At 35.2% G+C, this 27,256-nt stretch overlaps 1 protein-coding gene across 5 annotated transcripts in view; it reads left to right on the top strand.

Moving 5' to 3' along the window:
* LOC149806871 (ubiquitin carboxyl-terminal hydrolase 24-like) overlaps positions 1 to 26,977 on the top strand; it is a 311,591-nt gene extending 284,614 nt beyond the window's left edge. For all 5 annotated transcript variants that reach the window (XM_089959015.1, XM_089959005.1, XM_089958996.1 and 2 more), the window contains exons 56-60: positions 1,316 to 1,381; positions 4,474 to 4,564; positions 22,345 to 22,499; positions 22,893 to 22,988; positions 26,097 to 26,977. In XM_089959015.1, the coding sequence (XP_089815141.1) occupies positions 1,316 to 1,381; positions 4,474 to 4,564; positions 22,345 to 22,499; positions 22,893 to 22,988; positions 26,097 to 26,324 (636 nt within the window). In that variant the 3' untranslated portion in view covers positions 26,325 to 26,977. The remainder of the gene's footprint in view (positions 1 to 1,315; positions 1,382 to 4,473; positions 4,565 to 22,344; positions 22,500 to 22,892; positions 22,989 to 26,096) is intronic.
* The last annotated feature ends 279 nt before the right edge of the window (positions 26,978 to 27,256 follow it).

Genomic DNA, 27,256 nt, shown 5'->3' with positions numbered 1-27,256 from the left:
ATAAAATTCACAATGCTATGTGGAATGAAGTGAAAAACACAATCTGAGGTGTTGATCTGGCCTCATCTTGTACTCAGCATCTACTTATAGCTGGCAAATACGGTAATCATTTCTTAACCATATGTTAGGGTCAGAGGTCAAAAATGACCCCAGGCTGTGTTGCTCATGTAGTTAGGAGAATAGGTTATCATTTGCTTGGGGGAATTCAACCATTCTTCCCTAGAAGGATACCCAAGGTAGAGGTCGGATGCTCAACATTCCAGCCTCCTTTAACTTATTCCCCCTATGTATTGTAATTGGAAAAGGTATTTGAAGGAGAACGTAAAGTTTTAAGTAAATTATGTTTCTCTGAGTATACTTATCCAATCACATTACATTAAAATCCCTCCTATCCACCCCGCCATACGAGAATTCTCATTAGTATCTCACTCAGCTAAAAACTGGCAACTCCTGTTGGTATCAAGGGGAGCTATTGAGCAAGAGTTATTACCCTTTGTCTATTGATATCAACAGAAAAAGACAAATTTTCATCTTTTAGTACGGCTGAATTTGCAAGGTAGCAGGCTAGTATTCCTATGTGATTGGGTAGGTATTCTCAGAGAAACATAATTTACTTAAAAATTTGCTTTTTGAGAAAGATAATTCAGTTGGAAATGAACATCTAACACAACTTGATCTTTGTTCATACTTGTCTCCATTTGCAGTATATCTGTGAACAAAAACAATAAATATACTAGAACATCAGCCAGTATTCTTTATTTGTAAAAGAAAACACCAAAACATTATCATGTACATGTTCCTTGTGTACATGCAGTAATATAATGCAACTTTGTTTACCTAGCACACTTCCAACCAGCATTGAACATGCTGGGCACATCATAATAACAATTTTTAAAATAATTTTCCAGACAGGATATTCAGGCAAAATTATAATTTTAATATGCACACAAATTATATGGGCAGTGAGAAGAGTACTTTATATAAAAATCAGCTGAATTTATAGCATAAACAAGACTTGTAAAATGAGTGCTGGAATAAAGAGAATCAACTTGTAGCTTTTTGAGTACATGTAGTAAATTGCTTAACCTTTTACTCACTTGCTTTCATGATAACTTAAATTTTCGAATAAGATGTTTGTACTTCAGAAGGATTCTAAAAGCAAATTACCATACAATACAAATACCAATAAATATGTTAACTAGTTTTTCATATATGATTCTTTTACCAGGTGTATCAACTTGTATTAATTTTTCCATGCATGAATTGTTGATTACCTCCCAATTTTTATGAATTCATTGTATGATTTTTATTTCAGCTGCAGTACATGAATGCTCCATCCAATGAACTGAAGCCCATCTTCTCTATACTAACTGATCTCTTGGTAAGCTTTCTGTAATATGTATGGATGCCAACCATTTTAGATATGGATGAATCATTACAGTTTTTAAACTCAGATTACGCCATTATGATCACCTCCATCAGATTTTTATTTTGTGGTCAGATAAAATTTATGCAGGTGAACCACAGTTTGAACACCAGTATATCTTGATGACTGAAACACTTGTAATGTCAGTTTGAACACCAGAATATCTTGATCTTTGATCATTGAAATGCTTGTAATGTCAGTTTGAACATAGACCGCTCCGGTAGCCTAGTAGTTAGAGTGTCTGCCTATATAAATTTGAACACTGGTATCTTGATGACTGAAACACTTGTAATATCATTTTGAACACCACTATATCTTGTTGACTGAAATACTTGTAATGTAAATTTGAACACTAGACACCAGTATATATTTGACTGAAATACTTAATAATGTCAATTTGAGCACTAGTATATCTTGATGACTGAAATGCTTGTAATGTCAAGTTGAATACCAATATATCTTGATGACTGAAATGCTTGTAATGTCAAGTTGAATACCAATATATATTGATGACTGAAATGCTTGTAATGTCAATTTGAACACCAGTATATCTTGATGACTGAAATGCTTGTTATATCAATTTGAACACCACTATATCTTGATGACTGAAATGCTTGTAATGTCAGTTTGAACACCAGTATATCTTGATGACTGAAATGCTTGTAATGTCAATTTGAACTCCAGAATAGCTTGATGACTGCAATGCTTGTAATGTAAATTTGAACACTGGTATATCTTGATGAATGAAACACTTGTAATATAAATTTGAACACCAGTATATTTTGATAACTGATATGCTTGTAATGTCAGTTTGAAAACCAGTATATCTTGATGACTGAAATGCTTGTAGTTTAAATTTGAATTCAGGTATATCTTGATGACTGAAACACTTGTAATATCATTTTGAACACCAGTATATCTTGATGACTGAAATGCTTCTAATGTAAATTTGAACACCAGGCACCAGTATATCTTTGACTGAAATGCTTATAATGTCAATTTGAACACCGGTATATCTTGATGACTGAAATGCTTGTAATGTCAGTTTGAACACCAGTATATTTTGATGGCTGAAATGCTTGTAATGTAAATTTGAACACCGGTATATCTTGATGACTGAAACACTTTTATGTAAATTTAAACACCAGTATATCTTGATGAATTAAATGCTTGTAATTCAATTTGAAAACCAGTATATCTTGATGACTGAAATGCTTATAATGTAAATTTTAACACCAGTATATCTTGATGACTGAAACATTGTGGTGTCAGTTTGAACACCAGTATATCTTTATGACTGAAATGCTTCTAATGTAAATTTGAACACCAGGCACCAGTATATCTTTGAAATGTTTGTAATGTAAATTTGAACACTGATATATCTTATTGACTGAAACATTTTTAATGTCAAGTTGAACACCAGTATATCTTGATGACTGAAATACTTGTAAATTTGAACACCAGTATATCTTGATGACTTAAATGCTTGTAATATCAATTCGAACACCAGACAAATGTTTTTTCTTTTTTATAAAAATTGTATATTAATGCTTGTATCAAGATAAAACTGAATATTAACTAAAAATAAATAATGTCAGCTAGAAGCCCTGATTTATCTCCAAAAGTTCAAGAAAGATGTTTAAGGTAATGGCTGTTGAGGATTATACCTAGATTAAAATGTGTGCTACAAAACTTTTAGCTTTATTTGTAACAGACTAGAATTATTCCATTCATATTGACATATGAAATTATTCGGTTCATGTTGACAGATATGAAACTGTTGAGTTCATAATAACAGATATGAAACTATTCAGTTCAGTTTGATAGCTATAAACTGTGTTTACATAATGGACACAAAATTGTTTGACTTTTCTGACAACATGAAATTCTGAAGCTATGTTGTTCACAGAACTTATATGAATTTACAAGAGTATACTGTTCACAGTACAGATTTGAATTTATGAAATTATACTGTTCACAGAACTGGTATGAATGTATGAAACTACATGGCTCACACCAGTATGAATTTATGAAGTTATACTGTTCACAGAACAGCTATCAATTTATGATGATGCTCTGTTCAACAAAAGGACATGTTTAATTATATTTTTGTTACCACAGCATTCATGTAACACACATGAAGTTATGGACCCATGTTCATATAAATGAACATGAAGTCACCCAATTTCATTCTAAAATAGATCATAACAGAAGGAATGATCCCATACGCTGTATTCTTTCCATCCACCAAAGAATCCACTGGAACCTCACTTGCACCTAGAGGCTGGAGAATGATACATTGACATTTCAAACACTGAGATGGGTCACACATCACTTCATACAGCCAACACATTTGCTTTAAATCAGTATTACTGGGCCAGGAAATATACACAGCTTAACCATGGGACAGAAACACATAGCATATTTTGTGGTCCAAATATCACTGTACCAGCCCACAGTAATTGTTGTCCTGGTTATATTGTTCCAAAAAAAGCAAACTTGAAGGAGAAGCTTTAGTTCAATATAAAATGTATGCCAAGATGAGGTTTCTTAATGACGAATAAGATAGTTCATCGCTTTATATACTCAGTAGTTAAAAAATCAGTTTATACTCAGTAATTAAAAAATCAGTTTATATATTCAGTAGTTAAAAAATCACAATAATAATGTGCAATGTTGATATAAATAATTACATTTTGACAGAACATGATGTACTATCAGACGTTTGTTCCCACAATACTGTGCTATGTTGATATAAACATATTCATTTTGACAAACATGGATGTACCATGAGATCTGTGAAAACCCATATAACAGAGGTGAAATAAACAGATGATAAGCAAAGTTTAATCATGAAAATACGTATAACTCTGAGGATAATGATATTTATTGCATGCAATCAAGTTAAAATGGGTTTTATTGAATTAAGAATTGGATCTTATATGTGGATTGCTATATTTGTTTGACCGAAACATATTGCTTTACTCTGCATGCACATGAGTAACACTGTTTTATTATTTGACAAACTGAACTCTGCTACATTTCAGACTCTGGAAGACTCCCTCCAGCTCAAGAGATTACAACTGATTATTGATGGTCATGTTGATGATAATGGACAACAGTTTGAAGGACTACTGGGTATTGTTTATCTACATATTTGAGGGGCTGATGTGTGTAATTCATGTACATGTTTCAGGGGTATTGGGGTACAGATTATAGGAATTACAGGGTATAGTTTATTAAAAAAAATTTAGGCATTATTGAATGTTGTTCATATATCTGTTTATTTGATTTTTTGTATAGTTGACATTCATTTTTGAGGGATTACTGGGTATAATTGATGTACATTTCATATTTGTGTTTCAGGGATTAATGAGTGCAGGTTATGTACATGCTTCAGGGATTAATGGGTGCAAGTTATGGACATGTTTCAGGGATTAATTTAATCAGGGTTCCCACGCTACCGGGAAATCGGGGGGAAAGTAGGGAGAATTTTTTTTTTTTTTTCCATCCATGAATGTCCTTGAATTTCGCAAATATTGGTGAAAGTTGGGGAAAAAACAGGAATTTTCTGCCACCACTTGACGCCCGAAACAATCACATAATTGAGTCATAACTAAACTGATCATGAGTTAAATTTATCGAGTTATAACCAAAATATTCAAAGGGTGCAGTATGAATCATTTGGGTGCTTGCAATAAACATATATGCTGAGTCAGTCTATACACTCAGTGGATTAGATTCATCTAGTAGACTTTTATTCTCAGTCAGCTCGATATCCATATCTTTCCTTACATCGAAGGGATGAAAACCAGTCTAGCATCATAAGAGGCCAACATGGTGGTGGCAAAGCATAGCCACTTACCGGATATCCTAGCAAACTTAAATGTTGTTAAATCAAGTTATACATGCATGAAATCGATATGAAAATTACTGATTTTCTCAGAAATTGCGAGCATTAAAATCGTTATATCTTTAATCTGCTGCAAGACAAAATAAAACTACAGCGTTGATGAAATGTGACCTGATATTTGCATTGCTAGTCGCATGAGTATACAAATTTCACAACCCACATTTTCAAATGTTGTAGAGAAAAAATATAAAAAAACATTAAATGAAAGTCATATACTGGTTGTAATAAAAATACAAATATGAACGAACACAAAATTCTCCATATTTATTCCGAGAACAACTTACAGAGTCTTGTTGTATCACATGATTACCATGTTGACATGTGCTCTGTGCTTGATGAATCAGACTGGCCAGATTGCTGCAACAGCGACAAACTTCTTATCATTGTTCCCAAAATAAATATGTTGAGAATTATATGTTCTTTCTGGTTTTTACAAAAGGTATCTGACTTTCATTTAATATAATTGAATTTCTGTACAACATTAAAAAGGAGCATCTTGTTGATATCACGTGACTATTGGACTTTTGATGGCATCGTTTGAGATTTATGAAGTCATGTGACTAGTAAATGGCAAGTACCCGGTCAGGTTTCATCTATGCCATCGTTTCATCTAGTCTGTCAGCAAATTAAAGACATAACAATTATAATACTTGCTATTTCTGAGAAAATAAATCATTTTCCTTTAGATTTAATGGAGGTATGAGTTGATATAAAATATGTTTAAATTTGCATGGCCCGATGGTAAGTGACTACCATATGCCAATACCTCACAGTGGCAACAAATTCCAAATTTTCAATATGCAATTGGAATGACCCCTTACCCCAGCATAAATGTCCAAATGTGAAATATGGGGTGGGAATATTCGGAGGAAATCCGGATTAGAAAACAAACTGCTATTCGTTTTAAGCCAAATTTGTTGTCCAAAATGTTGAATCTCAGAGCTGAAATGAGATATTGTCGTCCCTTGTATTATATATTAAAAACCGATACAAGCCCTTGTATTAGTAAAGGTTTGGGGACTGGTTTGACGAATTACAAGAAGACAAGTTGATTTTACAGAAAATTCAGTCCTTGTTTATACAACAATATATAATTTTGAAGGTCATGTTGTCAAAATTTAAATCAATCCTGACGGATTTTTAACTAGATTGTCTTAAGGAGATTAGGTTGTTTGAAAAATGAAATATCTTGTTTGGGATTTTATTGGCACAGATAAATTCAGGGTTAAACTCTTTTTGTTACAAGACAATATTCTAATTCTTTGCGTTTGTTGTTTTTTTATACTGTAATAGGAAATGTTTACTTTGTATAAGACAAATATATATATATATATATATATATATATATATATATATATATATATATATATATATATATATATATATATATATATATATATTTATTGCTTTAGAATTCTCTAGAATTAAAGGTTTGAAAGGAAACAAAACTAATTTATGTTCTTTATGTTGTTCCCACTTGACAACATAATGCAGGTCAGCAAAGTAAAGTTGGAATTTTATTCTGTGAATTGAAATGACTTTACATGCCAATTTATAGGAATATAATCAAACTTGTTTCATGTGATACATTTTGTGGTTTTGTACATGGTCATCTTTTCTGACTTCAATGTTTCGGAGACTGTTGAAAGGGAAACATTTTTAGATTTAGAAAATGCATGTTTTATAATCTAAAATGTTCTTTAATTCCATTCAGTAATGGTCATATGTAAACGTTGAAAAAATTAATTTCGTCCTGGAAATGACCTGGAAATTTTTCTTTAGAAAAATGTGGGAACCATGATTGATGCAGGTTATGTACATGCTTCAGGGATTAATGGGTGCAGGTTATGGGCTTGTTTCAGGGATTAATTGATGCAGGGTATGGACATGTTTCAGGGATTAATGGGTGCTGGTTCTGTACAATGCATGTTTCAGGATTAATAGGTGCAGGTTGTGGACATGTTTCAGGGATTAATGAGTGCAGGTTATGTACATGCTTCAGGGATTAATGGGTGCAGGTTATGTACATGTTTCAGGGATTAATGAGTGCAGGTTATGTACATGCTTCAGGGATTAATTGATGCAGGGTATGGACATGTTTCAGGGATTAATTGATGCAGGGTATGGACATGTTTCAGGGATTAATTGATGCAGGTTATGTACATGCTTCAGGGATTAATTGATGCAGGGTATGGACATGTTTCAGGGATTAATTGATGCAGGGTATGGACATGTTTCAGGGATTAATTGATGCAGGGTATGGACATGTTTCAGGGATTAATTGATGCAGGGTATGGACATGTTTCAGGGATTAATTGATGCAGGTTATGGACATGTTTCAGGGATTAATTGATGCAGGGTATGGACATGTTTCAGGGATTAATTGATGCAGGTTATGTACATGCTTCAGGGATTAATTGATGCAGGGTATGTACATGTTTCAGGGATTAATTGATGCAGGGTATGGACATGTTTCAGGAATTAATTGATGCAGGTTATGTACATGCTTCAGGGATTAATTGATGCAGGGTATGTACATGTTTCAAGGATTAATGAGTGCAGGTTATGTACATGCTTCAGGGATTAATTGATGCAGGGTATGGACATGTTTCAGGGATTAATTGATGCAGGTTATGTACATGCTTCAGGGATTAATTGATGCAGGGTATGGACATGTTTCAGGGATTAATTGATGCAGGTTATGTACATGCTTCAGGGATTAATTGATGCAGGGTATGGACATGTTTCAGGGATTAATTGATGCAGGGTATGGACATGTTTCAGGGATTAATTGATGCAGGGTATGGACATGTTTCAGGGATTAATTGATGCAGGTTATGGACATGTTTCCGGGATTAATTGATGCAGGGTATGGACATGTTTCCGGGATTAATTGATGCAGGTTATGTACATGCTTCAGGGATTAATTGATGCAGGGTATGGACATGTTTCAGGGATTAATTGATGCAGGTTATGTACATGCTTCAGGGATTAATTGATGCAGGGTATGGACATGTTTCAGGGATTAATTGATGCAGGTTATGTACATGCTTCAGGGATTAATTGATGCAGGGTATGGACATGTTTCAGGGATTAATTGATGCAGGTTATGTACATGCTTCAGGGATTAATTGATGCAGGGTATGGACATGTTTCAGGGATTAATTGATGCAGGGTATGGACATGTTTCAGGGATTAATTGATGCAGGGTATGGACATGTTTCAGGGATTAATTGATGCAGGTTATGTACATGCTTCAGGGATTAATTGATGCAGGGTATGGACATGCTTCAGGGATTAATTGATGCAGGGTATGGACATGTTTCAGGGATTAATTGATGCAGGGTATGGACATGTTTCAGGGATTAATTGATGCAGGTTGTGGACATGTTTCAGGGATTAATTGATGCAGGGTATGGACATGTTTCAGGGATTAATTGATGCAGGGCATGGACATGTTTCAGGGATTAATTGATGCAGGGTATGGACATGTTTCAGGGATTAATTGATGCAGGGTATGGACATGTTTCAGGGATTAATTGATGCAGGGTATGGACATGTTTCCAGGATTAATTGATGCAGGGTATGGACATGTTTCCGGGATTAATTGATGCAGGGTATGGACATGTTTCCGGGATTAATTGATGCAGGGTATGGACATGTTTCCGGGATTAATTGATGCAGGGTATGGACATGTTTCAGGGATTAATTGATGCAGGGTATGGACATGTTTCAGGGATTAATTGATGCAGGGTATGGACATGTTTCAGGGATTAATTGATGCAGGGTATGGACATGTTTCAGGGATTAATTGATGCAGGGTATGGACATGTTTCAGGGATTAATGGGTGTATGTTATGTACATTTTATAGTTTATGTAGGTGTTTCATTGATAATGGGTATAGTTTATATACGTGTCTCAGTGTTTGCTGGGTTTAGTTTTGAAACATGTATTAGATATATGGGAATATATTTTATGTTTGAGGGATTACTGGGTATAGTTTATATATCACCATAATTAAGTATGTCAGAACTTTATGTTATAGAATATACTTTGAAAATCAAGTGTTCTAACTTGTTTTTCTGAGTAAATTCACAAAATATTAAAATATGGGACTTATTTCATTAAAAAGTATCCACATGACTGGTTCAGGACTTGCTGCTCTCTGCTTATTAGGATATAAAGTTGATCACGCTCACAGTTCCACAGTTTGTAGATTCCATTATTCTTTGATTATACATTTCACTTGGGAGCCATAGAAGTTAAGTTGGTAGAGCATCAGACACAATGCAAGGGTCAGGGGTTCAATACCCTCCCAGGTCAGTCTGTGTGCCCTTGGGAAAGGGACTTACATCCCACTGCCTCAGCATGATTGTCATGTTGTGGGAAAAATTTGCTGATGTTCAGGCTTCATTTATACACATATTTTCTTATAGTTACTTTGTAGTGAGAGACCTGGATATGTTAATATGTATTATGTAAGGTTACGACTATAAACCCAATTCTGGACATAGAAACTGCCTGTCTGTTGTATAACCATTATGCAATGAACTGTTTGCTGTTAAATTCAAAAGGAATTCTTTGAGTAGAGATGCCTTTGTTTGTTTGCACTCAGTCAGGGACGCCATGACTGGTAATTCAGAGTGACTGGTAAGTGAGAAATTACCCTAGGGCAGTTTTCAAAGAGACTGGGCTGTAGCCAGTTGAAACCGAGAGATTCAACTTTAGGGCAGAGTTTCCCGCGCAATCAAGACACTATTTCGTCTACATTCAGTTTGGAAAATTAGTACAGATGTGACTCTCGTAAGTAGAAGATTACAACGAAGTTGAGAGCCGTTAGATGTACTCCGAGAGCATAAGTGCACTCAAAAAAGGGCAGGAAGGAATTCTTGTGAAATTCTTGTTTGGATTTGGAACAAAAGGCTTCTGAGGTAATATATCTTTGCCTGAATTTGCCTTACTCTTCTAACTAGGTTTGTAAGATTGATGCTTTATTACGTACCTTTTTATTTATTAGAAATGGAATCTTCATTGTTTAGCAAATTATTGACATGTAAGATTAACAAATGTAGATTGTTGGATTGTGTAATTTACTAAGATGCATCATAATGCATAACTGAATTTATTATTAAACTGTGTTAGAACTTTGTTCTTGCTTTATTAATGTATGGATATATATAGAGAGAGATCATGAATTATGCAGGGTTAGTCATTGTCACTTAGGCACATAAAATTAGGTATTAGTATATTTTATGTGTCGTTATAATTGGTAGGGTAGGAAATGCGTATGATTATTGTTGATGATGAGAGTTTACAATATCGAGAAGTTAACAATTAGGTATGTGTATGTATGTATGTATGTATCAGAAGTCCTTGATAATATTGTAATTATTATAGCACATTTATTTTAGAACCATGCGTGTATGGAATATTTAGATGTGAATGTGTGAGTTGACCTGATAATTTATTCACCATTATTCTGATGATAGGTCTATGAGAGTGTGGTTCATTCTTCTGAGATTAGAGCATGGAGACAAGATTATACTTCCCTTCTAATTTCACAGGAAGCTTTTCAGGTGGGAGCGATAGGCGACACATGTGATTTGGAGAGAAGAAAGACACGTTGAGAACACATGGGAGGTCTATTGTGACATAAGTGGAGTTATATTACTAGAAGGAAGTGTGAAAGAGAGTTCTTTAAGTGCAAAGAGAGCACAGAGTTGAGAGTACTGGAAGTACCAAAGGAGAGAAAAAAGAGGCAGACAGATTAGTAACAGAATCAACACTGAAAGGAAACAAACTCTCTTAAGACTTTAATTTAATATGAGGATAGTAATTGGCATCTGTGATTAGGTCATTGTTTGTATTGGTCGAAAGAATTACAGTTGAGAAATTGTCTTTGAAATAGTTGAATATGTTGATATTTATTAAATTGTTATACCTTTCACCTTGAGTCTTTTATATACCTTGACCATCGGCATTGCTGACTAGAGGCTTGGAGCTATCTAAATTTTTAATTGTCCATCTTTCTATGGTGTTAGAAATAATACCTTAGGAGGCACGTGACAATGATATAACGAGTATGTGTTAAATGCACTGATAAAATCATCCAACTAATCTGATAAGTTTTGTTTGGCCAAAATTTTCTTTTCTTTAGCACACCCAGATAACTTGTGATCCAGTAAAGTTTGGATTGCACTCTTTTAAATAGGAAGTGAAGTGTAAAAGCAATAGGCACCTATGTGCTGAAAGTGAAAAAAAATTGATGACAAAAGTGATAAAGGCAATATTGTCATGTCACATGTCAAATGTACAATTTTTAATAGGAAATCATGCATTTTGTTCAATTTTATTTTAAACAAAAGCTCATTCTCTGTAAATAATATAAAGCAAAATATCAGTTGATGAAAATAGTCTTTTAAAGTGAAATTTGCATATTTTGACAATGTTTTTAACTTTTCAGTCACATACACAAACAGTATAGAAAAAACTAACCTGAAGCTTTTGTCCTCATGCTAAGGACTTCAGCAGCAGACAGATTTAATCTCTACTGACTGTAAACATCGGGTTAGCTTTCTCTATATCGTTTGTGTAGTTAAAAATATTGTAAGATATGAATAATAATACTACACAGCTAAGCTTTCACCAAAGTGAAATTTGCATGTTGTAGTTTTCATTTTATGCTTAGTTTCAGTGCAGTCATCATAAATGTGGTGTCCCGTTTTGTATTCAGATGTAAAGTTTCAATTCACAATCCAAGCACTGCCTGCAAGCATTTTCATGAGAACATAATTAATGCTGTTATTTATTTTTGCTTTGAAGAAGAATGGGCATTGTTACAATGAATTTTAAAGTACAAATGGTATTTAAATGTACTAAATATTAATGCACTACAGTACAAAGCACTTAATTGGTCAACAGTACACCAGTATATCCCTTCAGAGTACTCTCCATGCACCTCTACAGTCTGCTTATCCAATTACTAAGTGCCATTTTATATTCACCTGTTAGTATGTTCATACATCATAAACTGCACTTTCAAATCCTTCTCTACAAATCCTTGATAACAAGATTCAGCCATAAATCAGTGTCATGGAGTAAAAGGATACCTTGAGTATTGGTACATTGTCTGGTGGTTCAGTAGTGTTACACAACCTTTCCGAGTGGTCTAAAGAAATCTTCGTTACGGATCACTGCCATCTCCCCTCTGTCTGCATGGGTTCGAGTCTTGGATTTGGCTAATGTGGGTATGTGAGAAAGCTTGCTAGTAGCTTCTCGTGGGTCGGTGGTTCTTTCCGGGGTTTTCCCGGGTTCTTCCTCCACCATTAATACTGACCATGTATAGCCTATTGTGTGCTGAGAAATGGCGTTAAACCCTACAACAACTACAACACAAACTTTGGCAGCAATATGTCTCTGCTTGTTTTCTTTGATGTCAGATTTGTTATTTTCTCTTGAGTCTGATTCAAAAGAGTAAATCTACATTTCATCAGTGTGAAAATTTCTTTCAAACATCTCTACTCGTTCTTTTCATATGTGTGGAGTAGTATTTGGTGATTTCAACCTGATTGTGTTTTGGATCAGCCGTCAACAAATGTGGGTGCCAACTTGCACAAACCTTCTGAGCTTCAGATGAATAAATGGCTAATGAATTAATACTCATGAAAATAGAAATATTTTCTGCTGTATATTTAGATCTTCCTCAGTTGCTTCCTTCACAGCAGCCACTTCTGGCACTTGAGTTGCAAACAACAGTTTTATGGAATGTTTGTTATTTTCCATGGATTCATGGCCATCTTAAAAATGACGAAATTGTCGGATATGCAGAGAATTATATCCCTAAACATAAACCATGTAGGCCTTGATATCAGTTGTCAAATACTGTAGGGGTCCTAAATTTTACTTGTCACACACACTTATCTTGAGGTGTCCGGTGTGCCGAACATAAAACTGCTGATCATTTTATAGTGTTATTTTTTTCAGTCATCATTAAAAATTTTACACAAAATTTTTTATAACCAAATATTCAAAACTTTTCAAGTACCCCATGTAGACCTGCTTTGTATTTTCATGTAATTATATCATTTGTATCAAATCAAGTAATATAGTTAGAAGTTTTTACAAGTTAAAAGGCACATAAATCCTACCTTTGTAAGAGCTAAAGGTCAGTCATTTGTCAAGTCTCTCATTTCATGTGATTAATTGAACAGCCATGTGCCAAGTCAACTCATTTCATTTGACTAGTTTAACAGTCATGTGTCAAGACAACTCATTTATTTTAACTTTTTGAACACTTTCATGTGTCAGGTCAGTTCATTTCATTTGACTTGTTGAACATGTTCATGTATCAACCCGTCTCTCCTTCAAATACATTCCTCAATCACATTACATTAGGAATATTAGCCTTCTTCCTCATGAATCCAGCCCAACTAACGAAAAATCCTTTCACTATCTATATCAATAGACAAAGGGCAATAACTCCTGCCCATTACCTCTCCTTGATACCACCAGGTGTTGGCAGTTTTTTAGTTTTGCTGCTTTTCAGACTGCATGTCATACAATTTATCTTCTGACAATCTAACCCTTTTTATGTTCCTATGAGCAATCCAACATTCATTTTGGATTATGTGGGTTTATTGATTTCCTGCAGGTTGTATGCTTTATTTTACAATATCTGCCAATTTTTGAGTGATTTGTCACTTGACGGGACTTCATATTGTAAGACCACTGTCCCACCACACTATCATTGACCTTATAGAAGGTCATTATGAGTTAGCATACCTTTGATTTTATTTGCTTACTCCATCCTTTATAGAGCTTATATTAGTGAAATTATTAGGTGCTGCTTGATATTTATGCTTAGTTTATTCATATTCATGCTATTCTGATGGAATTATGGCTTAATTATTACCTAAGCATTGTGCATAAGTTTATAGCAGGGACATAGGTTTCTGTTATGACACTTTAACTGATCTCTCAGTTACGACTGTTTTGGTGACCTAGTAATTTCAACACATTACTAGTTTCTGTTTTAGTTTGTGTTTTTTGTGTCATTTCAGCAGAATGTCAATTTAAATGATTTATATGCAACTTCAGAACATGGAAGTCTAACATGATTCTTGTTTTGTTTGTATTACGTATACATTGTTTCTGATTTGCAGCAACCGCTCCGGTGGCCTATTGGTAAGAGTGTCTGCCTCGGATGCAGGAGGTTATGGGTTTGATCCCCGGTTGAGTCATACCAAAGACTTAACAGAAATGGTACTAACAGCTGCCTCACTTGGCGCTCAGCATTAAGAGGTTAGTGTTAGGACTGGTTGGCCTGGTGTCAGGATAATATGACTGAGTGGGACATCATGCTACATGTCTTCAGCATGATGCCCCAGTGCTAGACATCACTATAAACTGCCACCCTGCAGGCATCATAGTGATATGACTGAAAAATTGTTAAAGCTACAATAAAAATCTTAATCACACACACACTGATATGCAGCATCTGTAATACATAGTCAGTGGAAGTCTGTGCTTCCATTTTAGGTAATTAGTGATTGGCAATTTATGTTATTAGCTAGTTAGTCATATACTAATTTGTTAATCTATACTTTATTTTCTCTTGTGTCGTTTCAGGAGGAATGTTTACTATACACATAAAATGCACATTCACAGCGATCATCTGTTTATCATTAAAGGGAAGGAAAGACAGAATAAATCAGGGCAGTTAACCCATGGTTCGATTTTGGTGATACAGACTCATTGGGGAATATTCCCCAATTTTAGGCAGCCCACAAGGTATAAAGTACCCCCTGCATCTCCAAGCATGGCCTTCGGGCCTGTAAGTGCATGGGGTTCATACCAGATCTGTTGGATCGAACTCTTAATACTGCCATACCATTACTGGCTGTCCTGACATCACCAGCATCCAGCTGACACCAGCAGTCCAGCCATCGCAGCATGGTGGGCTTTTCATTGAAATGGTCCAACCAAATAGTTCTTATGGGGATCTTAGTGATAGACCCATCCATCTAGCGATGCCATCAGCATCTTATCATTACTATACTGGAAATTTCATTGAGAAATCTGTCCATTCAGCCAGGCCATAGGTGCATCCGGTGTTAGTCCAGGCACATAGGGTTGCAGCCAGATCCATCCAACAGTCAATGGCCATCCTGGCATTGCCAACCATCCAGTCAACACCAGCAGTCCAGCCGTCCCAGCATGGGGACCTTTTCATTGAAATGGTCCAGCCAAATAGTTAATATGGGCATCTTAGTGATAGACCCATCCATCTAGCGATGCCATCAGCATCTTATCATTACTATATCGGAGATTTAAGTGATAAATCTGTGCATTCAGCCAGGCCTTTCATGCGGCCGGTACCAATGATTGCCAGACCATTTGTATACCGCCAGCATCCAGTCCAACCACACACCATTCACGCCCAATCCATTGGATCTAATGCATATTAGAACTTCACCATCACCAGCCATCTAGTCTTTCAGATCAGAACAGCCAACAATTTTGGGAATCTTAGTAACAGATGTGTCCATCAACCATACTGTCAGTGAAATGCTCTTTCTATAACAGAGATTTCAGTGAGAAATATATCTGTCCAGCCAGGCCTTTGTAGCAGCCAGTACCAGGTATAGCCAGACCGTCTTCTATACCACCTGCTTCCAGGCTGACCAATTGTCAGGCAAACCAGTCAGCATTACCGCAGTGCCCGACTTCCATATGTTCACTGCTTGTCCACAAGGGAGAACTAGGGATGTTTTACTGAGGATTGAATTGAGTCTCAGTACCACCTGGTATGTTTTCTTTAGCACTGCAAGTAGGCCTCAGTGCACAGTGTGTGCAACGGTACTCTTTCAGATCAACCATGGAAGTGACTAAAGTTAGCTTTCAAACCCCTCTGTCTAGGACATTTTCTTATTTCCAGTATTGGATATTCCTGAATGCTCTCACCTTACCACTGCTCTTAAGAATTGGTAGATCTCATTGAGGGGAAAGAGACAGACTTATGGCGACAGACTAGAATCTAGTAGTGGTTCATAAGTGCACTCATCTGTTTTTTAGGGTGGACAAATCTAATCCATGGTCATCAGAGCTGGTTAGGAATATTGTCACATACACCTGGTAACAGCCACACTTGGGAGGCAATTGGCAGGATTGCTAGAGCCAATGACCAGGTCTGCTCACCATACCATGGCCAACTCGTTGATGGCTTCGGCCAGCCTACTCTTGATATCACCTGTTGCATGTTTGTGATCCACATCGCTCCTACCTTATCATGCCCTCCCTTTCCAGACAACCCTGTTTGGGTCAGTGTTGCCTTGGAGGAATAATAGAGAAAGATCTGTGACAGGCAGCTCAAGAACTGCCCCTCCACTTCACTGCTCAACCCACACTGGTGTTTGGAACCACTCAGTCCTCGTCATTGTGAAAGGATCTTCAATGGCCTCAAGACAGGGAATCTCCTTAGTCACACATGCACCAACATCAGTATCAAGGAATTAATTGTACAGTGGCAGTATGAAACCGATTTCTGAGCTCACTGGACCTTCCTAGTCATTCAGACAGAGGAGGGGGTGGCTGATCCAGGTCATTTGGAGGGGCTTTGGGTTTCATTCATCAACAATCCCCTCTTTTCTCTTCACGAATACACCATCAGATCAGGAGATGGATACCTTTAAACAACAGGAGAAAAGGTCCCTCATCAACAAAAAAAATCATGGGAAATTGTGCAAAGGCCACAATCCCCAGCGTTTTACTCAAGGCTGTTTCTTTTTCGAAATGTAAAAAGCAGGTTGAGGCCCACCATCAACTGGAGTATCCTCAATTCAAAATGGAGACGGTGAGGTCATTTTGCCTGTCCATCAGTTAGGGCGAGAATAGTCTCATAGATGCATACTTTCACATACCTACCCACCCCATCTCTCGCAACTTTCTTTGTTTCACTTACCGCCACATCATTTATTAATTTACCAGTTTTCCTTTGGCCTCAACATCAGCCCCTGTGTTTTCACTCAAACTGTGGATTGCATCATTCTCCCTGTTCAGGCCAATGTCATCTACAGCAACAACAGTGTACCTGGGCAGCATCCTACAAAAACACATGGTCAGATCTAAAGCGCCATCTGGGTATGGAGTTCTTAACAAATCCGAATCTGCGCTAAAGTCACTATACAGATCTTGTTTTCTGATAGCTTTAGCTTCTGCATGCAGGCAAAGAGAACTTTCCCTTTATGTCGACCCGAATTCCCTTCAGATCAGATCAGAGGGTTCTGTGGTTCGCATGACACCATTGGGCTTCATAGCCTAAAATAGGTTACTGACTGGCGGTAGTCAAGCAGTCATCACTTGCTTTCTGTCCTCCATAGCCAGGTCAAGAACAGCAGCAATGCAAGATCCTGTTCGCACTTTCAAGCACTAACTTAAAAGTGTACAGAGACAAGCCATGGCAGGCACAAATGCTTCTTCCTTTTGGTGTGAGACAGAACACAGGATATCTCCCTTAAAGCCCATTCTTCAGGGCTGAAGTGGGTCATTTGCCTGGTGTACTTTGACATCTCACCAGATCAGAGTAGCTTCATGTATGTTACTGCCCCAAAGTTTTGTAGCAATCTCTGTGAGCCTCTCATTCGAATGCAACATTCCAACCTGAGATATAATTGAAGCTCTTGGCTGGCAGGCAGAGCCAACCTTCTCAAGCCTCCATTTCAGAGATTTGGCATCTCAGAGGCAACCTGGAATCTTGTGGGTCCAGTGGTGGCAGCAAAGATGGCCACCAGACCCAACTGGATCAATCAATCAACACAGCCTGTTCGCTTCACTCAATTGGCTGGTGAATTTTTTGTAGGTAAGATTTCAATAATAATCTTTTTAACTGTATGTTAGGGTCACAGGTCAAGTGACCCCAAGATGTGTTGCTTATGTAGTTAGGAGAACGGGTTATCGTTCCCATGGGGAATTCAGCCATTCTTCCCTGGAAGGATACCCGAGGTAGGGTAGGATGCTTACCTACCCCTCCACCTACGATTTATTCTCCTAATGTAATGTGATTGGGGAATGTATTCAAAGGAGAAAGCATACTTACCCAGTCACATTACTTAAACACACTTCCGACCACCCCACTATGCGAGCATCCTCATTTTTGTATTGTTCTATTAGTAATGATGTCATGATTTCATTGCAAGTAGAGTAATAGTGAAACTTCTTCTCAACTGTGAGGAATTTTCCAAGTACCAGTTCAGGTATTACAAGTTTTCATCAAACTCTGAAACAAGCTTCTCATTAATAAAACTTAGGTGTGAACCATAATTTTATTTCATCAAGTATTCTTTTTGCCTAATTGTTTTTCAATTTTTGATCACATTTGTGAATAAGTTTGCTAATTTAAGGTAGTTTAATTATATTACGTTCACCAGAAATGTTGTAACAGTGTTCGACTGATCACTTGAAATGAGTAGACCTGACACTCGACCAGGGCCGCTAGCTCTTATGCAGGTTGGATTTGCTTGTCTTTTAACTTTTCATGTACTCCACCCCCTTTATTTGATACAAAAAACAGAATTAACGTGGTAATCAGGTATCAAAACATCATCGGCACTTAATTAGGTTCTCATAGAAACACTTGCAGACATAGTTGTTTTGATAGATTGATATATTTCACGTTTGAATACAACAGGGCACATTGTATTTATGATCGTTGCACTTAAACCAAAACTAAAAGATACAACTAATATGCAAATTTCACTTGATTAGAAAACTTAAATTGGTATTTATTTATAAAACTGCTGCCTTGACAAGGTGCTAGTGCCATTTTCATTGAACAATATTTTGTTGAATGCTATTATTTACTGTGTTCTAAGATGTTTTTTGGAAAGCAATTTTTAACAAAATACATGACTTATTAAATATTGATAGTTTCATAATGTTGATTCATATTTCCAGGTCATCTCAACCATTTTAGATGATAAAACAAACAATATATCAAGGTTTCAGTTACCAATTTTACTCATGATTTTCTTCATTTTCAGTAAATAAGGTTCAGTTTTTGGGGTACTTTCTAGTAAAAGAAATAATATCCATGACTGACCCGACATTATGACAGGTTTGCAAGGTATAAGGGCTCAATTTATCAAGGGAGTTTTGTACTTTGCTTTGAACACAAAGTTTGCAGTAGATGTATGATAAGTAGGTGATCTTCATTAGGGGTAGGAACATGCAGAAGGAGAAATATTAATAATTTGCTAGTCTTTCATCATCTTGAAAATATATTTCTGTATTTCATCAGTGCACCAAAGTTTTCTCAGCAGATTAGATTTTTCTTTTTGACGGGCACCTCACTTAGATCACAGGAGGGACCCAAACTGATAACAGATAGAATAATTCAAGGTAGATTAGTTCTGTAACTATTTGAGTTACCTTCTCTAAGTAAGGTCTTTTTTATTTATATTATTGTTATTATTACTAACCATATCTCTTGCCTTGGATGTCATATAATTACAACATCTGTAGTGATGGGAATCGGTCAGAATTTCATAATCAATAAATGTTTTCACTGAACCATCTGATGATTGATTATAATTGGTTACTAAGAGCAAATTTAGTTTTTGTTTGTTATACAGTTATATCTTTGCTCAAGAGTTCAAACTATTAATAAATTTGCAGGAGTATTCTTTTTTAATGACATGTACACTTTTACCTGATAAAAACAGTAAAAACATTTAATTGTATTATTTTTGGTTTTCCAACTTAAATGTTAGCAAATTTTTATGGTTGATTAGTCATATGTAATTGCAATACTGTTGCAATCCCACAAAACCATTTCATTCATGTGATGTGTCTATAATTCAAAGTATAGAAGGACATGGTTTTCTTGTTTGTCATTATTTGCAAATACTACAAATGGCTTTACATTTAAACTGAAGCCAATCATCAGAATTTGTTTGAATTTATTAACTTGACAATTTAACAGCTTGATTATGACCATGTTTCTAATTATGAAGGTTTGCATCTAAGAAATATGGTATGGTTTTATATTTGTAAGTTGTAAAGGGAATAAATAATTCAGAACTTTAGTGGATTTTAAGCCCAAGTTAGCTTACCATTTATACAGGAGTTTTATTAACCTTTGTGTTTTGCATGCAATTAAAAATAAGTAGTCTCTCTCAACACACAATCGATTATGGAGTTTCACAATCAATTATCATATCAGTTTGATCAACCAACTGATGATCGATTATAATCAATAATCGGAACAACACTAAACATCAGTATAATTTTGTTTCATGTACACTGAAATATCACCTTGGTTAATAAAATCCTGTTTAATTTATATCCATTATTTAGTTGAAACCTTTTGAAATGTCTGAAAAATTACTGAAACTTCAGTAAAATACTATGTAATGATCAAAACTTTAGTGAAATCTCACCAAAGTTTTAGTAAATTTTCACAAAACTTTCAGGGAAATGTTAGGGATCTCACCAAAAGTTAAGTGAAAGTTTTGGCCAAAATTTTTGTGAAACCTCACCAGAATTTTGGTGAAAGTTTTGGTCAGAAGTTTTTCGAAATCTCACAGTTATTTCAGTGAAATGTTAGTGAGATCTTGCCAACATTTCAATGAAAGTTTTGGTCAATATTTGTGAAATCTCAACAGACTTTCAGAGAAATGAAAAAGACTTGAATGATGCCATCATGGATTAGGTTTTATGCAAGAAAAGAAAATGAGGACAAGAAAAACCTAAATCTTATTTGATAATGTCTGTCAAAATAAAATTTATGATCCATTAAAAAAATTATTGTGAATTTTTATCATTGATTCCCAATAATGTCTAAGAATCATTTGGCAGTTTAATAGAAATCTGAAGCAGATTATTTATTGGATGATATTTATGTAGACATTTTAGGCAGCTTTTTTTTTAGACAGAAACCTTAGGCGGATATTTATTTCGGGTGGAAATTTCAGGTGGGTTTTTTTCCAGGTAGAATTTTATTTCAGGTGGAAATCTTAGATGGAATTTGTTGTTTAAGCAGAATCTTACTACAACGAATCTGCTTGAGATTCACCTAAGCTTCTTTAAGTTTATGGTTAGGCAGAAAATGCTTAGGAAACACATCTGAAATCTGCCTAAAGTCTGCCTGGAATTTTTTTTACAGGATTTCAGGTGGATTTTTATTTCAGGCGGAAATCTTACTATTCAAGCAGAATATTAGGACAACTAATTTGCATATTTTGCCTAAAGCTCCTCCCTGAATCCAGCTGAATTCCACTTAAAATTCATCTAAGTGAGCAATTTGGTTTAGGCAGAAAGCACTTAAAAATCCCATCTGAAATCTGCCTTAAATCCACCTACAAATTTAGTACGGTGTTTTTAATATCAATACACTGGTAATAAATGTGAATAGCACATCTGTTGTTGATTATAAGGTGTCATATAATTCCGGTTCCAAATGGTCTTTCCATCCATGAGTTACAGTGTGAAGGTTTGATTTGAGCTAAGGCTATGTAATGTTATTTGTTATTGAAGAATAACTGCAGAAGGCATTCTACACTATTTATTAAATACAAGACATCAGTACAGCTAGGAAGGGGAGTAAAGACTGCCCTGAGAGTATTTTTCCCATGGAACATAAACTCTAGTGAATGTATAACATAAACCAACTGTTGGTGTGTATCAGTTCTAATTGAGTGTGGAATATCTGATTACTTTTACTGTGAAGTGATATTACAAAGCTAATTAGATTAAGGCTTACACTACAGGTAGATGCAGCTTTATGTGAAATTGACAGGGTCTAAACCAAAAGAAAAACAAACTTTGTCCCTGGATATCATGAACAAACTGTAGACTTTTAAAAGGAATATAACACAGAGTATTGAAAAGAAAATACCATAGACTATTAAAGAGAATATACCCCAATTATTGTTCCCCAAGCTGAGAGGACAATTTATCAGATTTGTCAATTTTGCATGATGATAATCCTCACTATTTTCTTTTTCCCAGCTGTTGTAAGATTGAACCATGTGCAGGACAGCAAGAGATCATATGGATGCATCAAGTTCTTAGTCAATCTGGCCAACAAGTGTCCAGTTGTCAAAGACTACCTCCAACAAACCAAGTCAAAATGGCAGTGGGCAGTCAACTGGCTCAAGAAAAAGGTAAGTCTCACCTCTTATTTGTGTGTGTTTGAAATGGCAGTAGCAAGTAGAAGAGTAATGCAGATAGAAAAATGAGCTGTCTCAGTGGTTTTTGGATACATGCCATAAATACAAACCTTCCTAGTCATAATGACATTTTTATTCCTTTGTTTCTTATAGAAGTTCTTTATACAGTTTTGCCAAAAAAACGTATTACAAATATTGTACAGAAAGCATAATCGATTCTTTTCTAGATATAAAAGAGAATGTGTTACTTTTATCATATAAACATTTCAGTCTGGACAATTGATAGTTAAATAGACTTTCAGGTATATATATGCATTTCTAATCCCCTCTCTGTATAATCAGAAACATACTTGCTGTATTTGTTATTGAAATGGTGTCCTATTTCAGATGTCAGAGTACAGCTACTGGAGCTCAAGTACAGCAACCACTCTCTCTAATGAAGACTCCAGTAGGAAGTCCTTTCAGAGGACTGTCAGTGCACAGGTAATTATTACATCTGTCTCAGTAGCACTTAGCATAAATCTATCTCAGAGAGAACTGCATGTCTTATGTCTTGGTAACTTAATGGATTAGCTCAGTCTCAGAGAGAACTCTGCATCTCTGATGTCTTGGTAACTATACGAAGTAGATCAGTTTCAGAGAGAACTCTGCATGTCTCATGTCTTGGTAACTTATTGGATTAGATCAGTCTCAAAGAGAACTCTGCATGTCTCATGTCTTGGTAACTTAATGAATTAGATCAGTCTCAGAGAGAACTCTGCATGTCTCATGTCTTGGTAACTTAATGAATTAAATCAGTCTCAAAGAAAACTTTCAGATATCCTTCATTCAACCAGATTTGCACATGACTGTGAGACCATCCTCAAGTGATAATCCAGTTGAGGTCCATAGAAGTGATTGTTACACTTGAAAAAAACCTTACCAAAAATCTGGTCAAGTCACTGATTGGTTTGTCAGCATTCATAATGAAAGCTTAGATCACTAAAATACACAATTTTGACATTTTGTTAATGGTTCAGGACAAAGTCAGGAAAATTTTCTGTTTTCAAGAAAGCCTGGGAAAAGTTTGGAAATTTTATAAGTTAGGAAAGCTTGAAATTTTAGTTACAAATTAGGAATTAAAGGAGATTTATGTCCTTTGGGAAATGTACATATGAATAAGCACATGGGGTAATGTGTTTTGTAATGTTGATGGCAATGGTCAGATTTGAAAATTTGGGGTTGGCTTATCATACATCATCAAACATGGACTTAACATTAGAAATATAAAGTTATTTACTTTGTTGTGTCCATCTACTTTTGCTGTTGGCATACATTATTATCGTGTTGGCTACAGATGTAAGAATTCAACTCCAAATGCTAACTTTCCGACTTAAACTGAATAGTCTAACATCTGTAGTAGGGGTTCTTTGGATGACAGTTTGTATCAAAATCGATCAGTATGCCAGAAATAACTGCCATCTGTATTCACTTTTATGTCAAGTCCTACTGCAAATCCCCAGATCTGCCATTGCATTATTTGACAGCAGACCTGTGCAGCTGTTAGGTGTAATCGGTATTGACATACAAAAATCATGCAAATTATCATACCCTGATAGAGTACATAAAGGCACATGAATCTCCCACTTTGAGCCAATCTACCATTTCTGCAGTACATAACAATTATGTTAAAATATATTGCAAAGATAGTGTTGATGGATTATGCAATGTGTTTTATTGATTTTTCTTCAGACAAAAAAAAAGAAGCAAGGTAAAAGAAATGAGTGACACCTAACAGTAATATTTATTTGTACAGATCGTTCCCAGACTCTTGCTCAATATAAATGTCATGAAGTCATGCAAGAGTCTGGTTGAATGAGACTAGCTTTATTCAGTGTGATCATATGGAGAGACCATGCACCCCCAAAGTGGAGAGCTCCCCCTATATAAATGAAAGGGCACTAACCCTTCTAGTTTAATGTGCATTGTGTATAATAATTATGATTAGCTTAAACCTCATGTAATTTACCCCAATAATAATTTCTTGTCTTAAACATATAACATAAAACACACAAGGTCAGATATTCGTTAATTCCATTCTATGAATCATTGAAACCACAGTGACCATTCTTCAGGAATAGCCTCCATCTCTTCAGAAGAACATGCATTCACAAAAAAGGGCCAGGTAATTCAAATTTATTGTTTTTTAATATCTCTCAGGAGTAGTAAGTTGCTGGATTTATATATAACACAACTGGATAAAAAATCTGTCCTTATTGGTAATCAAACCCATATCATCAGTCTCGCAGTCAGACACATAGTGTTAAACTAAAAAGTCTAGGCTGGTTAGTTATTGGTTTAATGTACCTTAACTGTTATACTGATCCACACTACTTAGACGTTCATACTTCAATGTCACCCTGACTCACTGCAGAGCAGTTGAAACCCATTCTTTCTTCAGGACCCCTAAATGTAATAACTTATAACAGCAGTTAGGAATTGAACCTGGTTCATCAATCTCAATTAGATGCACTTATTGATAAATTAAAAGGTACTGACCAGCTAAACTAAAGAAAATTATAGAGGTATACTGTCATGTACAGTAATTGATATTATACATTGCTACTTTTATGACTCTATGGTCTTTAACTAAGTAACAGAAAAGAGCCAAAACCAATTGTTTTGTAAAATTCAATCAAGAATTTATTTCCATACGATGCAAAGTGAAAATTTAAACAGAACTTACACTATTGTGAATTAAATCCCCAGTAGTTCTAAAAGTTCTGTCACAAGGCCAAAAGTAAAGAGAATTGGTGGTGTGGCATTCAGTAGTGTTGATGTGCTAACAGTCTTGATGTATCACAATGATATAATCCAAAATGTCTCTAAATGAATTCACAATAATCTCAAAATAGCGATTAAGTCCTAAAGTCAAAGGGCATCTTTTCATTCCAATGCATAATCTAAATAAATAAATGCTCTCAAATATTAACTGAAGCACAAATAAATTTGATTCGACTAAGACTGATGTGAAGATATAGAACTTGTTATAACAACCCTACTATAAAAAAAAAAGAACCAGTATAACAGTAATTTTAAATGAAATTTCATCCAGCGGTAAACAAAATTCATTTCTTGAAAATTCTAAAATAGAATCAAGGCTATATCTAGCATTCTGACCTTGGTTAAAAAAAATTACTTTACATGATGACATTAGTTATTAAAAATGTCATACAAGTCAATCACACAATATGAATTATATATATATATATATATATATATATATATATATATATATATATATATATATATATATATATATATGCACAAAAGCCAACACACAATACAAATTAAAATACATAACACTCATAACACTACAAAAATTTACTTGTAGACAGTATCTACCTCCACTTTCAACTTGTTTTATTTTTGTCTTTATTTTGATAGTCTGAATTCCTTTTCTTTTAGTCTGTACAGTTTTATCACCAAATCAGATCTTAAAAGAAAAATACTATGAAACACAGAGTTAAATTTGATCTCTTGTGTGATTTCAACAGAAGGGTTTTAACTGCCATTTTTAACTTTGATGCTAGAATATTGATTTTGCTTCAGGATACCTTGGCAGAGGCTACAGCCATACTTAGTGAGTTGGAGGCAGTTAATGCAGAGATGGATACAAACAGCAACCCAGATTCAGGGAGTGAAAGAGTGGAGGAAAGCCCAGAGGGGCATGGGCAATTGGAAGAGGAGGGGCAGGGACGAGACAGCAGTCATGGTCCACCAGAAGAAGGACAAAGTACCCAAGAGGAAAGAGAACAACAGAAAATGGAAAACTCATGACACATCAATGGAAAATGCACAACCTGAGGGAAAGCAATTTCACTATTAAGAGGATTGTTTAGAGTTCAGGCAAAATGGAATGGATATATTAATTAACAAATATTCTAAAGAACATGGATGTGATAGTTTTAAATGGAAAGAAAGGATGATAAGGGTATTAGTTTTAATTATTACACAAACTTAAGGAGATCAGTAGGAGTGCAATAGAAGTGTGCCAATCAGGATCAACAAATGACAAGAAAAAGATAACTCTTTAAGATAATCACACAGTGTTCAAGTAACATAAATGGACATATGAACGAAAGATACATAAAAATATTATACATTTTTTGCTGGGGTATTTTTTATTGAAAAATTTGCAGTCTTAAATGAAATGACTGCATTGATATGGCTATGTTGGTATTTAAATGAAGTAGGAGCAACATTGTCACTTCTTTAATATTCAGGATACAAATTTAGCAATGTAGATCTCGGATACACATCCCTCATTGTATATTTGAAATATGTAGAACTCTGCACATTCATATACACTTACCTTGGTCTACCTTGGTTTTAATGCCTATGAAAAACATTTATGTAAATGTACAATTTTTTATGATGGAAACAAATAGTGTACTTATAGAAAAAAAATAAAGTGCATATTATAAGAGTAATTTCCCTTTATTGTCCATGCTATGTATTTATATCTATCTTGTTGAAAAAAGGTGCATTGCAAGATATCAAGGATGAACATTTGTACTGTACGTGTATTTGCATTGTAAAAGATCAATTTCACAGTAACTTTCTGTAATGAAGGCATAAATGATTTGGGTCCAGAAAAGTACTTTCATTTCTTGAAAGGATGCAGTCAGGTAAACATGCTGTTAAATGAACCAAGCTTATAGTAGTATGCGAAGATAGTATGTACCAAACGTTCTTATGGAAGATAAAGA

The sequence above is a fragment of the Sinohyriopsis cumingii genome, chromosome 1 (genome assembly GCF_028554795.1).
Source record: "Sinohyriopsis cumingii isolate HCF-2022 chromosome 1, ASM2855479v2, whole genome shotgun sequence".
NCBI classification, from domain to species: Eukaryota; Metazoa; Mollusca; class Bivalvia; order Unionida; family Unionidae; genus Sinohyriopsis; species Sinohyriopsis cumingii.
Note: the sequence above shows the minus strand (reverse complement) of the source record. Positions and strands in the feature narration are given on the sequence as shown.